This window comes from Gobio gobio (genome assembly GCF_949357685.1).
Source record: "Gobio gobio genome assembly, chromosome: 7".
NCBI lineage: Eukaryota > Metazoa > Chordata > Actinopteri > Cypriniformes > Gobionidae > Gobio > Gobio gobio.
Genome location: NC_137103.1, coordinates 54,560,063 through 54,577,216, shown reverse-complemented (window position 1 = coordinate 54,577,216; position 17,154 = coordinate 54,560,063). Strand labels below are relative to the sequence as shown.

Below are 17,154 nucleotides of genomic sequence, written 5' to 3'. Positions count from 1 at the left end.
CATCTTCAGACACAAATGAAGATATTTTAGTGTAAATCTGATGGCTCTGAAAGGCCTCCATTGACACAATGGCACGGTTCACTCTCAAGACCCTTAAAAGGCACTAAAGACGTCGTTACAAAGTCCATCTCACTACAGTGGTTCTACAATAACTTTATGAATCGGCGACAATAGTTTTTGTACGATTTCAAAACAAGGCATCATGAAGCTTCGAAGCGTTATGAATCACTGAGCCGAATGATGATTCGGATCGCGTGTCAAATCGCCAAACTGCTGAAATTTGGCGATTCAAACCACTGAATCGACTCACTGATTCATGAATGCCTTGTTTTGAAATCGTCATCACTATAGAAGTCGTTATTTAGGGTTTTTTTGCGCTCAAAAACTATTGTCGCCGATTCATAAAGTTATTTTAGAACCACTGTAGTGAGATGGACTTTGTAACGACGTCTTTAGTGCCTTTTAAGGGTCTTGAGAGTGTAAAGTGCATTGAGCCAATGGAGGCCTTTCAGAGCCATCAGATTTACACTAAAATATCTTCATTTGTGTCTGAAGATGAACGGAGGTCTGACGGGTGTCGAACGACATGAGGGTAAGTAATTAATGACAGAATTTTCATTTTTGGGTGAACTAACCCTTTAAAGGGCTCATGAACTACATTGTTTTATGATGTTTCCTGGGGTGCACTTATAATGTTAGAATGCTTTCTACTTAAAAAATTGTCATAATTTATAAATAAAAGGCATTTTTCCTACCCTGATTTTAGCCCTCTGCTCTGAACGCTCTGTTTTAAGGGGCGTGTCTGCTGTGAGAGTTCAGTGTAAACGCCCACTGCTGTGATTGGCTAACGTCTTTCCATTTGAAATATTATTACTCTCTCTTTTAGCGCGTTTTTACTATTACAGTTCTCATGGTTAACTAGCCGTGAAAAGTGTTGCATTAGATTTAGATCTATGGCATTACATTTAGGTCTATGGCATTATATTTACATCTATGGCATTATATTTAGATCTATGGCATTATACTTAGATACAGTGAGGAAAATAAGTATTTGAACACCCTGCTATTTTGCAAGTTCTCCCACTTAGAAATCATGGAGGGGTCTGAAATTGTCATCGTAGGTGCATGTCCACTGTGAGAGACATAATCTAAAAAAAAAATCCAAAAATCACAATGTATGATTTTTTAACTATTTATGGCTCTGTAAGAAGCATACACTAACAGTGCAAATGTGATATAGTTCAGAGATTCGTTGAATAAAACGGGAGTCATTGATAAACTCTCACTGTTTGATTGACAGCTCCAGCACGCGCTGCTCAAACGATTGCAAAGGGAGCTTTCTTTATAGAATTTAATTACCGTTAAATAACAGATTTTTTTTCATCCTACTATGAGAAACAATGCAAATTGACGTTTAGTCACTGGTTTGATTTACTGACACACAGACAAAGAACATCTGATACATGAATCATTACATATCAGATCAGGCATTAGAATGAACACAGTTACTTACATGTTGCACTACTGTCGAGCCCAGGCACAAAATATTTTGTAATCCTCAACGGCATGTTTATTGCTTGGTAGCTCGATCTGGTTTAACACTAGGCCTATGTAACCTGCGCAAATCGGTGGGCGGGGCTAAACAGGCAGTGATGCCTCCCTTTGACGTCATAGATCCCCACTTTGAAAAACCTGTTGTTTTCTGGGCCTGGTATCAATAAAAGCTTTTATTGGACTAACAAGGAAGTTTTCAGTTCTGAAACTTACAGGATATTCTTATAGTATGATGACCTCTTATATGTCAAAAGCTCAAGGAAAATGTTATTTCTCATTTCATGACCCCTTTAAATAACTCCATGTTGAATCACGTCTTGATCTCTCAACAGATTATTACATCCTGGAGAACAACTCCGTGCTCAAAGCGGCTCTCAGATACAAACGGATCCAGCAGCTGGAGTACAAAAGCATCCAGACCGACCACTTGGGTAACGTACCACTCAGTTTTACCTCATAAAGACACAGAGCAGCTTCAGCAGACAGTGGGAAAGAATCATGTGTGTTGGTTTGGTACTGCTGGAGTTCAATATCTCTGGTCTTGAAGATACAATAGAGGCCAAAAGTGATGTTTTTATGACCCTATAAGTTTGATTAAACCATCAAAATATGAGGAGGGAAGCACAAAACACTTAACTTGGTTAAGGTATTTATCTGACAACATTATCTGGCAAAAAAAGGAAAACTATACAGCTACAGGTTTTATTTTATGATGCAAAAATGAATAGAAAAACAGAAAAGCTCAGAGGAAAAAGCAAACATTGACTACAACATAATCAGTTATTAATATTTTGTTGGTTCTCTCTTGTTTTTGCATGTGTTTACAAATTATGTCGGCATAATTGCATTTTCACAAATTAAAACAATTGCACAACTACGCAATATGACTACAAAATCTTTCTATTTTAAATAATATTTGAATAAAGGGTGAAGATGTCAGTTTTCCTCGGCTGGACCTTTCAATTTTGGACTCTATTGAAGTTGATAGATTGTCATAAGCAGCACTGAACTGTTCCTTGTGTGTTTTTGCAGAGTTGCCGCTGAAGATCTCCTATCCACCCGATTTCTCTGAGTCCCGCACTTACGCTCTTCTGCTGATCATGTAAGCAGATCTGTGTGTGTGTGTGTGTGTGTGTGTGTGTTCAGATGTGTTAAGGATTGAGGTAGTTTGTAGTTAGAAAGACAGCGGTTCAAAGCATTTGTGCAGTGATGTTCACATTAATGTGATATAGGGCTGCCACTAACAACTATTTTTATATCGATTAATCTATCGACTAATTAATCGATTAATCTATCGACTAATTTATCACAATAATTTTCAACAATTTTACTTAAAAACATTTAATTTAACTTGCAACGTTGTATAGACGAGGCATTGTATAGACTTGGTCGGCATTTCTGGGAACGCCCACAAAAACGTAATATCCGCCATATGCAAAACAAGTCATTAGAATGAATGCACGTAGACCTTGTTAGACGCTTTATCTTTACTCTTTGTAATGATTACGGTTTATTTTTGCTTGGTGCAGTCCTGAAAAGTTGCTGTGTGAAGTTATCTGAAGTTTTAGAGTAAACATAAAGCGTCTAACAAGGTCAAGCTTTATTGCTCTAGCGCTCTTTTCACACACAGATGCTTCAGAGCCGCTTTACACTGATGAGAGGAAATGAGTTTTGTTTTAGATGAAAAGCTAAAGTAAGTTTCTGATTGATTCATTTCTGTTGTAAAAACTGATTTCAAAATGTAAAAATGCATGAAAAAAAATATATTGCACAAAATGAAAACAATAATGGAAATATTATTAGTATAAGTGTAAATCAAAAAATGTAAAGAGCATTTAAAAAAAAAAAACAAGCATGATTTCATTCAATGTCTTAGTGTGTGTTTTGGTCATGATTTAGACTTTTTTTTAAATCTAATTTCAGCTTTTTATCTAATAATTAGGACTTTTAATCATAATTTTGACTTTAAATAAAAAAATTTGAAGTCCTAATTAAAAATTTTCATCTCGCAATGACTTAGCAAATCATATTTTGACATTTTATTTAATAATGAGGACTTTTAAAATCATATTTTCAACATTTGATCTTATAATTATAACTTAGCATGTCGTATTTTCAACTTTTTATCTCATTATTATAACTTTAAAAATAATATTTTTGACTTTTTCTCTAATAATGAGAACGTTTAAAATCATATTTTTGACTGTTTATCTAATAATGAGGACTTTTAAAATCATATTTTTTACTTTTTATCTAATAATGAGGACTTTTAAGATCATATTTTCAACATTTGATCTTATAATTATAACTTAGCATGTCGTATTTTTCGACTTTTTATCTCATTATTATGACTTTTAAAATCATATTTTTGACTTTTTATCTAATGAGACATTTAAAATAATATTTTTGACTTTTTATCTAATAATGAGAACGTTTAAAATCATATTTTTAACTTTTTATCTAATAATGAGGACTTTTAAAATCATATTCTTCACTTTTTATCTAAGAATGAGGACTTTTAAAATCATACTTTTTACTTTTTATCTAATAATGAGGGCATTTAAAATCCTATTTTCAACATTTTATCTCTTAAATATGACTTTATGATGATTGAAATGAGCGGATCAGTAATATAGTTGAATATTTAGTGTCCCCGACTGAGCAAGCCAAAAGCCAAGGGTGTATGATAAGTGTTTGTTGGGTGAAAACCATTGAGTTACATTTTATTTCGATGGTCCTCTTTAGACATTCTACTAACTATAAATAATTTTTCAACTATATGTCAACTAACTCTCATTAGAGCATTAGTAGACTAGGGTTAGTGGAGTAAGTTGACATGCACTTTAAATCCTAGTGTCCCCGACTGAGCAGGCCAAACGCCAACAAGAGAATATTTTTCCACACAATGTGAAGAATGTAAAGAACAAATAATAAAAAACCAAAAAAATAATGGATTTTGCTTCAAACACTTCATTTTGACTAATTTATCAGAAAACGTAAGCCTTCTCCAGTAAATGTGTCTTGATTTAAGAATGTTTAGATATTTGTACTGGAAAACAAGACAGGAATACTGAGGAAGAACATCATTTTTTGCAGTGCAGAAATTTAAAGCAATGTCCAAAAAGGCAGTTGTATGCACAAATAAGTCTTTGAAACCTCTCATGATGTCAAGGTTTTAGTGAGCAAATATTCGTATCAATCCCAATGGAATATTTGCCAAATGCTTAAAGGATCTGGCGTGTAAAGTAGAGGCTTTGTTCATGTGGTACCATTAGATCTGGTATTTATGGAGGTGTGATGTGAAGTTCAAGCGGCTCTGTGGTGAATTAAACAACTCTTTGTGAGGGTGCCATGCACATTTCTCATCTGTGAAAACCTCATCCTGTTGAATCTAAAAGGCGCTGTAAACACACATGATCAGAAGCAGGAGAGGCACGTTATTTCAGATGATGATGATGTGCTGATGTGTTTTATTTGTGTCAGCGATGCTGCCCCCGGTGGTCAGCAGGTGAATGAGCAGTATGCAGTGGACTGGGACTCTGTGCTGGTCAGCTCGGACAGTGTCATCGTAGCCCGTCTGGATGGCAGAGGAAGTGGCTTCCTGGGTCAGAGGGTGTTACAGGATGTGCACAAGCGCCTGGGAGCCGTGGAGCTGCAGGATCAGCTGGCTGCTGTTGAGTAAGAGCCAAAATTATATGTCTGTTTATTAGGGATGCAACAATACAGTTAGTCCACGGTTCAATACATACCTCGGTTTTTAACCAGGGTTTTCGGTTCGGTTCTGATGGCTTGTCACATCAGTTTTTTGCAATTTTATCCTTAGGCGACAGGAACAGCAAGAGGTTAAGGAGAAAAAATACTATTTTTTTATTGCAATACTCTTTCTTTAATTTACTTAAAAGAATTGAAAACCCTTACTTAAAATTAAAACTTAACTTAAAAAAAACCCTTGTACACATTCCTAGTGTATTGTAAAATATAAAATAAATATATATAAAGATACACTGGCAACTCAGAACTGTACTACAGCATTTAAGTATGAAATTGAATGAATAAATGTAAAAATAAAACACTACGTAGACTTCACTATAAAATATACACTGATTCTTATTAAAGCTACTGTGTTAGATTTTCAGTCAAGAGCAGTGAGTGATTTTCTCTTTGTCTTTTGTTGTTGTATTAACATTAAAGGGATAGTTCATTCAAAAATGAAAATTCTGTCATCGAGAAATGAAAACAGGTTTGGAACAATATTAGAGTGAGTAAATAATGACATCATTTTAGAGGTGAACTGTCCCTTTAAGGACAGCGTGTTCACTATAGGCTGCGCTGTTGTCAATTAAAGACCTGCGTGCATCTAATATACAGACACACACGATTTTACTTTCACTTTAGACATAACCGACTGTGTTTATGTTAACCTTGTGTGTATTTGACAGTATTAGTGCAGTAAGACGACTATTTAGTTCAGTATTCACGTGTTTGACAGGCGTTTAGTGCACGCTTGGAAAAGCGCATGTTAAAACCGCGCACACGAATGAGCCGGCAAGGCTTTAAAACGCATGCAAATAATGAACTTTCTTGATTGTGAATATCTATAATGTTCCGTGTGTATAACTCTACCACTAACCTGTGATGTGAATGTATGTCGTTCAGTATTGGGATGGAGGCAAATGATAGAATTTGTAGAAAAATAATTAATTCAATGCAAAACCGAAAAAAAAACGTGATTTACAAGCGCGTATTGAACCGTGAATGCCGTACCGAACGGTTCAATATTATATTGAGAATTGTGGCATCCCTACTGTTTATCTTGTGTGATCTAATACTGCACACACTGCTGTGAAACATGCTAACAAAATCATGCTTTTGTTCCAGGTACATGCTGAAATTGCCATACATTGATCGCACCAGAATTGGTGTGTTTGGTCGGGTAAGACGCAGTTTTAAGTGTCACACGGCTGATGTAATGGTAGAAACACTCATCCTTCTTCCTTCTTCACACTTCCACATTTGTCTGTCTGCAGGATTATGGAGGATATGTCGCACTTCTTCTGATTAAATCCACGGAGAACTTGTTTAAATGTGCAGCGGCCATGTCGCCTGTGACAGATTGGAATTTGTACGGTGAGTTATTGTGATGTGAATGTATTTTCCTTCCATGTTGATCTTTCTTAAGTCTCTCCAGCAGGAGTTATTCTTCTCTATATCAGTGTCAGTGTTTCTGAACTCCTGCAAACGCCTCCATTGAGGTCTTGAGTTTCTTCTGGGAACCAATACGTCACAATATTCCTCATTTAAATAATTAATACGTAGAATAAAAGGGCGAGGCCTGGGTTAGTTAGTAGTGTGTTGAAACTGCCGGTTAAGGTAAGGGGCGGGACATTTCCCAAACATGCTAGAAGCGCTTGACCAATCACAACACACTCCTCCAGTCGACCAATCAGAGCACATTGTGCTTTTCAGAAGAAGGGGCTTCATAGAGACCGGAACTAAACAGAGAGTTACTGACAGACTGGGAAGAGACAAGCTGCAACAGTCCAAAAACAGCTTTTATTGAAACCAAGCTGCCCAAACGACCCGTTTTGGATTTGTCACCTCATGACGTAATGGTGCGACGAAAGACTGCCTTTGCAGAAGATCATCCCCTACTTCTACATCATTGCCTCTTTAGCCCCGCCCAGCGATTTGTACATGTCATGTAAATACGAGAACGAGACAAACACAGGATTATTCCAGCAGCAAAACAATAGAGCCGCCTCTGAGGATTACAAGAGATTTTGAAGTGCCAAGTTGTGGGAAAAAACAGTCTTTGCATTGCCATCCTTGTGATCCGAACATATTTATAATGCAATTCTACTCGAGCTTTTATAATTATGTAGAATATTGTAAAATATATTTTCTTTCTGATTTTGTGATCCAAAGCCAAATGAGATCACATAAGGTTATTTAAAACATTTGACTTGTGATATAAAGTAAGTTTGGAGTAAAAACATGGTTTTAATCTCATTAGCTAATTGTTGTGTTTTAATAAATTGGTGTAATAAATCATAAATTATAGTTTAATAAATTATAAATTGTTGTGGCAGAGAATATAGATTGTTTTAAGTTATCTGGTCTACCTTTATGAAGCAACTCTGCACTGTGCCTAAGCAGAATTTCCCCTTGGGGACAATAAAGTTAACTAACTAATCAAAAACTCACTTCATTTTGATTTTCCCCCCAGAAATTTGTACTTATCTAGTAAATTAATCTTGATTTAAGAATTTTAAATATTTGGACTGGAAACAAGAAAAAATACCAAATAAGAATAAGAAGATTTTTTGCAGTGTAGTCAAATCTTCTGATAATTTAAAATATAATAGGCCTTTGTTGATAACATTCCAAATAAAATAAACTACAAAATATATATATTTCCTTTGCTCTGTTGCTCTCTGTCACATAGGCCTACCTGCAGCTCATTCATTATGCAGCTCATTAATGCGAGTCCTCTGTTATCTCAGGTGCTATCTCATCATTATTCATTAGATACCACGCCTCCTCGCATATTGGCTTTGTGAAGAGAAACTGTCTTGCAAATTTTAAATCAGTGTATTGTTTTATGTGAATGAGTAGGCTCAATGATTCTCACATCAGTTAAAGAAAAAACTCTATACAAATACAGACAGGAGTCAAAAGTCTTGGGAACAGATATCTATTGTGTGTTTTGAGGCCTTAATTTAAAAACAATTTTTTTTGTTTTTTCAAAATCCGTGCATAAACATTTTCTCTCAAAAATACAAGCATGTACATACATGTTGCTCACATATTATGGTAGCCCAGTTTGTGCTGAATACAGTGTAATTACACTTTTGCCATTAATGTGTTTATAAGCAACTGAAAAAAACACAAATGTCAGAGCATGTCAAAACTTCTAAAGGGCCCCAAAACAGCTCAGACTCCTAGGGGTTAAGAAAGAGAGGGTCTGTGGCGAGGTTGGCGAGCGAGAGACGTGGGAGGAGCGAGCGAGACCGGTGCATGATTGAGAATGAGCGTCATCTGTGAGACACACCGATCTCGAGTCCTCTCATGAGGGAGCCCGAAAGGCAAACAAGGATGAGCGACACCAGTGAAGGACGAGAGAGGACCAGGCCTGGACTTTACGTTGTTTTGTTTACGTTTTGTTGTGTGTGTGTGTGTGTGTGTGTGTGTGCGCGGCAGTCGTCAGTGAGGGGCTTTTACTTTCATTTTGTTCATTCATTTATTAAAGTCTTTAAAAAGTTTGCTGGTTCCCTCCTCCTTCCTCCCGGGTTTCGGCACCAATGTAACATGATTTGTTGTTATGGGAAGAAGGAGGCGGGAACGTGATTAACTTTCGCTCGCTCCTCCCACGTCTCTCTCTCGCCAACCTCGCCACAGGGTCAAAAATAGGTTCGAAAATCTACATTTAGTATGTTTTTTTGATCTTGATAACCTTTTTAAGTGGACCTCAAAGAACATTTATATGGGTGTGTTCACACTTTTATTTTGGTTCATTTGGTCCGGACTAAAAAGGTCCGCTTAGCGTTCACATTGGCATTTTAACACTGAACCTAAAGACGCTGAACCTAAAGGCATAGTGATATGTTCACAACCTGATTGTCGGCTTTTATTTCGTATATTTCGAGACAGAACTTACCGAACATCCAAAACAATGCTGTGTGCGGGGCTAAATGTGCTCGTTGTGTGTGTGTAGCTACATATGATGGTATTTTGACCTGCTGAGAACTCGTGAAGAGCTTATAAAATGTGTAAAGGAGTCAAAACCGCGTCAGGACTCCCTCCGTCACACACACAAACCAAGAGCGAGGAGACGTGATTCTGACGCTGAACTGTGATGGGCAACATCACGACCATGACGAGAAAAACAGGTGTGCTTGAGCCTTCTGTCCTTTTTAGGGACATCATGTGTCGTTTTTGGTCTGTGTTGCGTTCGTATTTCATTTGAACCGCACCAGAGTTCGTTTGGAAGCGGAGTGAGACTGATCTTTTCAGCTTGTTTGGTTAAGATGGCAGCGTTCACACTAATTCAAATGAACCGCACTAACAGAGCGATCACACCAGGGTTCATTTTAATCAAACCAAACATGCCAAGTGTGAACACACCCTAAAAGAAAATAAAAGGGCATTTTATGACCTCTTTAAACCTCTGACGTGTCTAGAAGAACATAGGCGTTTCAGACCAGAGATCATCAGTGTTTCCTTTTCTGTGAGTGAAACTGATCTCTCTCTCTCTCTCTCTCTCAGCTTCGGCCTTCTCTGAACGCTATCTGGGATTTCCTCTTCAGGACGACAGCAGATATCAGGTAAGTGCAGGTTAGATGTTGGTGGGCTCAGACTCAGACTCTGCTTGAATGTATTGACAGACGGTTTGTTCTCCAGTTCTCCAGTGTGCTGCAGAATCCACAGGGCTTCAGAGACCAAACACTCATGCTGCTGCACGCAACTGCTGATGGTCAGTTTCCAGTGTACACCATTCACACAGTGTGCCTGACATACACAATGCAATTCACATACATGCTCTATAAATAAATTAATAAACACTGGTTTGAATAATCCCACACAGATAGTCACTTTCTACAATAGTGGCCAAAAGTGATGTCCGGAGGTGATATGACCCTACAAGTTCAGTTAAACCATCAAAATGCACTTCATCAAAAATGACGATGCATAATCTACATCTTACAAAATCTAACAAATTTTGATTCATATTTGTGACCCGTACTGGGTAAATGCGCACAGGATAATTTCGAGCTACAGCCAAAACATGTAAAATTTTGGTCGAAATTGAGGTTTTCCCAAAAATTAGTTCATTAAGCCCTCGTCTAGCGATCCCAATGCTCCAAATAGCAACTAAACATCTAAAAGTATCTTTATTTTCACGTTCTCTGAGAGAAGTACCTTTCCCTTTTCCATGAAAAATGACGACTTCTCGACCACTGGCCTCGATAAACAAGTTTGGTTTCGTTTTAAAGCGCATTATTCCAACTTTGTGAATATTCATAGCAAATTCTCGATGGCTAAACCAATGAAATGTGATTTTCAAACTCATGCTGATGTAAACAAAACAATCTTACTCGTGCTGACTGACAGAACCGACGTGTGCGCACAATGGCTCTCAGACAGCGCGTAATCCCGATATACACAGAATTACAGTATTTTAAAATATCCTTCTTGGCGAGTATTTAAATGATCGGTTATGTCTTAAATAATCGTTTGGTTAACTGTTGGGAAAACTGTTGGGTGTAACATTATGTTCAATCCGTGTGGTACAAAATGTCTTAATATATAGACTGTTTATCTCAATGTTAATCAAACAATTGTGATATCATGGGGAAAAAAAGTTTAATATATATTTTTCCAATGGATATTTGGTGTTGAAATGTGGTGTAATTACCAGGGACTTTAAGTTATGGTTGCTGGTGATTTTGTTTTGGAACCTTCAGAATACTTTAACTCCATTTTAGAGCCTGACCGATATGGGTTTCTGGGGGCCGATACCGATATTAGGGCGTAAAAAAGTCAGATACCGATATATCAGCCGACACGAGTACACAGTACCAGTCAAAAGTCTGGACACACTTTCCCATTGGTGTCCAAATTTTTGACTGGTACTGTATATATATAATAGAGTATATACATAATATACATACATTATACATAAATACAATAGAACAAACATACAAATTAAATTAACTGTTCTTTTTAGGGTTTTAAGTCTAAATTAGATTTTCAGGTACATAAATAGTAATAAAATGTAAAATATCACTTCATAATCTTCATTGTATAAATATAGATGAACCCTTATTAAAGTTATTCAGTCAAGAGCTGTGAGTGTTTTTTGTTATCTGGTCTTTTATGATAAAACGCTTCCCATTGACAAGATTTTGCCATGTTCTCACTGTTATATGTTAGGGGGCGCTATTACACATCTCCTGAACCAGTACTGAATCTGATCAAAAAACACAGGCTAAGAAGAACGATCGATCTTGTATAAGCAGATGCATATGTAAAATAAGGCGATCATCAACATTAAACGGCATATAAATCAAAACGGCTGTGTTATTGAATGAAATGTCCACCCAGGACAGGCTCTAGGACTGTGAAGCTTTGGTGTGTTGATGACTCGATCTACTCCATATTCGAGTAGATATTCATACAACAAGATATTCTGTGGGCCATGAAACTTGTGAAAATTACCAAAAACGCTGGCGGTGACTGTCAATTTCATGTTTACGTTCACTTAAGACATATCTGATGATACTCGACAAGACCGGCATTTTGACATAATTTTGTGTGAATATTGTGCACTGTGAGACGCGTGGCCGCACACGTTCATATCGGTGGCATATCTGCGGCATACACGCTGATGCTGATATACACTCACCTAAAGGATTATTAGGAACACATACTAATACTGTGTTTGACCCCCTTTTTCCTTCAGAACTGCCTTAATTCTACGTGGCATTGAATCAACAAGGTGCTGAAAGCATTCTTTAGAAATGTTGGCCCATATTGATATGAGAGCATCTTGCAGTTGATGGAGATTTGTGGGATGCACATCCAGGGCACGAAGCTCCCGTTCCACCACATCCCAAAGATGCTCTATTGGGTTGAGATCTGGTGACTGTGGGGGCCATTTTAGTTCAGTGAACTCATTGTCATATTCAAGAAACCAATTTGAAATGATTGGAGCTTTGTGACGGTGCATTATCCTGCTGGAAGTAGCCATCAGAGGATGGGGACATGGTGCTCATAAAGGGATGGACATGGTCAGAAACAATGCTCAGGTAGGCCGTGGCATTTAAACGATGCCCAATTGGCACTAAGGGGCCTAAAGTGTGCCAAGAAAACATCCCCCACACCATTACACCACCACCACCAGCCTGCACAGTGGGAACAAGACATGATGGATCCATGTTCTCATTCTGTTTACGCCAAATTCTGACTCTACCATCTGAATGTCTCAACAGAAATCCAGACTCATCAGACCAGGCAACATTTTTCTAGTCTTCAACTGTCCAATTTTGGTGAGCTCGTGCAAATTGTCGCCTCTTTTTCCTATTTGTAGTGGAGATGAGTGGTACCCGGTGGGGTCTTCTGCTGTTGTAGCCCATCCGCCTCAAGGTTGTGTGTGTTGTGGCTTCACAAATGCTTTGCTGCAGACCTCGGTTGTAACGAGTGGTTATTTCAGTCAAAGTTGCTCTTCTATCAGCTTGAATCAGTCGCCCATTCTCCTCTGACCTCTAGCATCAACAAGGCATTTTCTCCCACAGGACTGCCGCATACTGGATGTTTTTCCCTTTTCACACCATTCTTTGTAAACCCTAGAAATGGTTGTGCGTGACAATCCCAGTAACTGAGCAGATTGTGAAATACTCAGACCGGCCCGTCTGGCACCAACAACCATGCCACGCTCAAAATTGCTTAAATCCTCTTTCTTTCCCATTCTGACATTCAGTGTGGAGTTCAGGAGATTGTCTTGACCAGGACCACACCCCTAAATGCATTGAAGCAACAGCCATGTGATTGGTTGATTAGATAATTGCATTAATGAGAAATTGAACAGGTGTTCCTAATAATCCTTTAGGTGAGTGTATCTGAACGCAAATCTGTACCTGCAGATTTGCGTTATACAATATTAGGAGGATCAGACCCTTCCTATCAGAGCAGGCCACACAACTCCTGGTCCAAGCTCTTGTTCTCTCCAGACTGGACTACTGTAATGCTCTTCTAGCGGGCCTTCCGGCATGCACTATCAAACCCTTGCAACTGATCCAGAACGCAGCGGCGAGGGTGATCTTTAACGAGCCAAAGAGAGCGCACGTCACGCCTCTCTTCATCAGACTCCACTGGCTGCCAATAGCTGCTCGCATCAAATTCAAGTCACTGGTGCTCGCCTTCAAAGCAACCACTGGCTCTGCACCAATATACCTAAACTCGCTTGTTCAGACTTACACACCCTCCAGGAGCTTACGGTCTGCCAGTGAACGACGCCTTGTAGTGCCATACCAAAGAGGCATGAAATCACTCTCACGGACCTTTTCCTGGACTGCCCCCACCTGGTGGAATGACCTGCCTATCTCAATTCGAGCCGCCGAGTCTGTAGCCATTTTCAAAAAACGGCTAAAGACACGTCTTTTCCAGCAGCACCTAACCAATCAAGAATAGCACTTAACATTCCATTCGATTCATTTTCTGTCTGTCTAATTTATTAAAAAAAAAAAAAAAAAAAAAAAAAAAAAAAAAAAATTTGTCGTGTGTTCTGTGTTAGATTAACTGAGACTTGTTACAGCACTTGCATACTGTAGCCTCTGACCGTTCTAGTTGCTTCTATTGCTCTCATTTGTAAGTCGCTTTGGATAAAAGCGTCTGCTAAATGACTAAATGTAAATGTAAATGTAAATGTATCTGTGACAGGCTCATATCGGCCGATAAAATCTGCAGACCGATAAATCGGTCGGGCTCTACTCCATTTTTCTCAAAATTTACTTTGCTGACTCTATCGACTTCAAACAGGTGTAGCTCAGTCATTTTTTGTCTGATTCCTGCAAATCATACATCATTTCATAAGGTTTGAACATAACAATAACTAATTTGCTCATTGCGACTCGTTTTGCCAGCACGTCATATATGAATAAAGGGTGAAGATGTACATTTTCCTAGGCCGGACATCACTTTTGTCCACTGCAATCATAGCATATCATTTGATTGCATTACTGTGCCACTGATACCCCTTTTCCACCAAAGCAGAGCTAGAGCTAGATCGGAGCCAGAGCCTAGTTTCAAATCGGTTCTTTGTGTTTCCACACCCAAAGCCCCAGCTCCGAGCCAGGAAAAGTGGTTCTTAAGTAGCACCAAAACATTGCTGGGCTAGAACAGGGCTAGAAGTAAGAACTGATTACGTCAGGCGCTGGGGGCGGAGTCAACAAGACCAACACACACTTGAGATCCGCCATTGTTGAAACAGCAGCTAATGGAGCTAACAGCTGCTGCTCATTTGTAATCTCCGTCTATACAAATTACGGCGAACTGCATGAATGCGTTGGATTCGCTGTGTTTTCGTTGTGTTTTGATGCAGATGTAGGATCGTAAAGCCATGTGAATCAATAGTAACGCAACGTTTGCTTTGTTGATGGAAGGCTTGTTCGCAGCGGTGCTGTACAGAGACCGATCGCCGTATGATAACGAGTCCAGCGAGAGCATACAACTCCTTATGCTTTTGATTTTTTTTTAAGATATCATACGTGGATCGGTCTGCGCAGCGCCGATGCGTCTCGAACAAACCTGGTGTGTGTGTGTGTGTTTCCCGCTGCCCAGGGTTGCCAGGTTTTCACAACAAAACCCGCCCAATTGCTACTCAAAACAAGCCCAATCGTGTTCCATGGGGGGATTCCCCAGTAAAAATCACATTTTGGGGTAAAATATGTGTTTTTTGGCATGGTTGCCTACTAAAATTTGCATTCCCGGGGCTAAATATCACATAATTGGGGTCGCTTCATCCCGCGGACATGAAAAAACAGCCCGCGGTAAAACCACAGACTTGGCAACATTGCCGCTGCCTCGCTAGCGTTGCTGAGAAAGATGAGACGTATACAGTGACGTAAGACATGGCTCTGTTGTGGCTCTCAGCATGTGGAAAAGCAACCGGTTCTTAGAAAGCTCCTCAGTCGAACCAACTATGAACTGGGACTAGCTCTGGCTCTGAATTAGCTCTAGCACTGCCTTGGTGGAAAAGGGGTAAGAGCTATTCTTAAAAATTGTTTGTTTTTCCTTCAGCCAACATTAATTTCCAGCACACAGCCGAGCTCATCAAGAACCTGGTGAAGGTGGGAGCGAACTACACACTGCAGGTACTGAACACCACACTTCAGCATCTGTGTGTCTTGATGGCAGTCTAGTTTCTTGACGTTTTCTGAATGGTTCTCCTCCAGATTTATCCAGACGAGGGTCATTTCCTGTCTAAGAGCAGCAGGCGACACGTGGCCGCCACACTGAGCAGCTACTTCAGATCCTGCCTGCAGGAGGACGGGATTCCCATCAGTGAGGAGGAGGAGGAAGAGGAAGAGTAGAGTGAAGATGACACGCAGCACACAAACACACGCAGACACTGACACACACCACAGTACACACAAACACACGGGACAGTGAAACACACTGGACGTTGAGACAAACATCCAGAGCAGAACGCTCCAATAAACAGCGAGAGCCAGGAGTGTGTGTGTGTGTGTGTGTGTGTTTGAACATGTATATATGCATGTGTGTAACCGTTTGGATGAAGTATGTATTAGAGCCGTGTGTGTGTGTGTGTGTGTGTGTGAGAGAGAGAGTTTCTATGTTCCTGGCCGATGGATCAGTATCTCTGGAAATGGATTAGAATGTTTCACATATCATAAGTCACTACGATCTCCAATTGGCTGATGCGTTGGCCAATCACAGCACAGACTGTCCAGGTGGGACGGCTCAAGTCAGCCATTGCATGGTCCTTTTGCTTTGCTTCACTTCTTTTGCCACTTTCTGTCTGTCAGTATGTTTTCACCTTCCGGAGGAGCTCCGTTTCTCACAATCACTCGCTGGGAAGAACCGTAAATCGGAAGCTTGAGGATCTGCGTGAAGATCAGCACACGTGCAGTGCATTCTGGGATGGATGTGTGTTGTACAGAAGAGGGCGTTCAGATGTATTTTTGACACTCAGATGGAAACACGGACTGTCCTGGATCAGGTTATTTGTCTCTGGAGGGCTTTTGTATCGCTGACTGTTTAGTTTTACTGTTGGTGGGTGGGTGGGGGGTGTTGTGGTGACGGGACGGGTTGATTGTTATTGTTCTCTAGTCATGTCTATAAATAAACAACTAGTCCAAATCCAACATTATTCAATTTTGATGTACTATAATTTCCCATCAGCGTCTCTGCGGTTCAGCTGATCAGGAACAGGAAGAAATGCCAACAACATGAGAAAATATGAACTAATAATGGCTAAAAGTGATGTTTGGAGGTGATGTTTGTTTTAAAGCTACACTGTGTGATATTTTCCCCCATCTAGTGGTGAAAAGGTATATGACCATCCAGTGAATTTTAGTTTCTGTTCCTCTCAATTCCGATTTTGTTTCAACTCCTACGGTGGCCGATTTAGTCCAAGATTAACATGGCTTCCAGTTCGACCTCGTCCACATTCGACACGGTGCCTGTGGGATATTCTGTGCGCAGTGGGATGGTTGGAACTCAACTGGCCTAATTGTTCGGCTAGAAAGAACTGCAGCTAATCTAGAGTGAACTTTGATGATAGTAATGTTTATTCAGTCATCCAATTGCAAGGCATAAACAGGTTTGCGTGGATATGTACATAAATGTGGTTTCTGTGAGAGAACAAATAAGGATGGTAAATATACATACACAGTAGAACTGTATAACTATACTTATAAGTTATATTTGTATAATGTAACTGTAAACCAGAGCTTATTGTACCATATATAGGCGCTAAATGCAGCTGCATTAAAAGGAGCGGAGCTGCCGCTGCTGCTGCTAACAAGCGGTGTCCGGTTACAAAAGTGTGTGCGGCGCTTTAACGTTAGCACTGCAGTG

At 39.4% G+C, this 17,154-nt stretch overlaps 1 protein-coding gene across 1 annotated transcript in view; it reads left to right on the top strand.

Moving 5' to 3' along the window:
- The window catches only part of dpp10 (dipeptidyl peptidase like 10), an 86,071-nt gene extending 69,624 nt beyond the window's left edge, over positions 1 to 16,447 (top strand). The window contains exons 18-26 of the mRNA XM_079822432.1: positions 1,887 to 1,985; positions 2,587 to 2,656; positions 5,038 to 5,232; positions 6,433 to 6,487; positions 6,582 to 6,681; positions 9,820 to 9,878; positions 9,955 to 10,027; positions 15,352 to 15,425; positions 15,507 to 16,447. Coding sequence (XP_079678558.1) covers positions 1,887 to 1,985; positions 2,587 to 2,656; positions 5,038 to 5,232; positions 6,433 to 6,487; positions 6,582 to 6,681; positions 9,820 to 9,878; positions 9,955 to 10,027; positions 15,352 to 15,425; positions 15,507 to 15,644 — 863 coding nt within the window. The 3' untranslated portion in view covers positions 15,645 to 16,447. The remainder of the gene's footprint in view (positions 1 to 1,886; positions 1,986 to 2,586; positions 2,657 to 5,037; positions 5,233 to 6,432; positions 6,488 to 6,581; positions 6,682 to 9,819; positions 9,879 to 9,954; positions 10,028 to 15,351; positions 15,426 to 15,506) is intronic.
- The last annotated feature ends 707 nt before the right edge of the window (positions 16,448 to 17,154 follow it).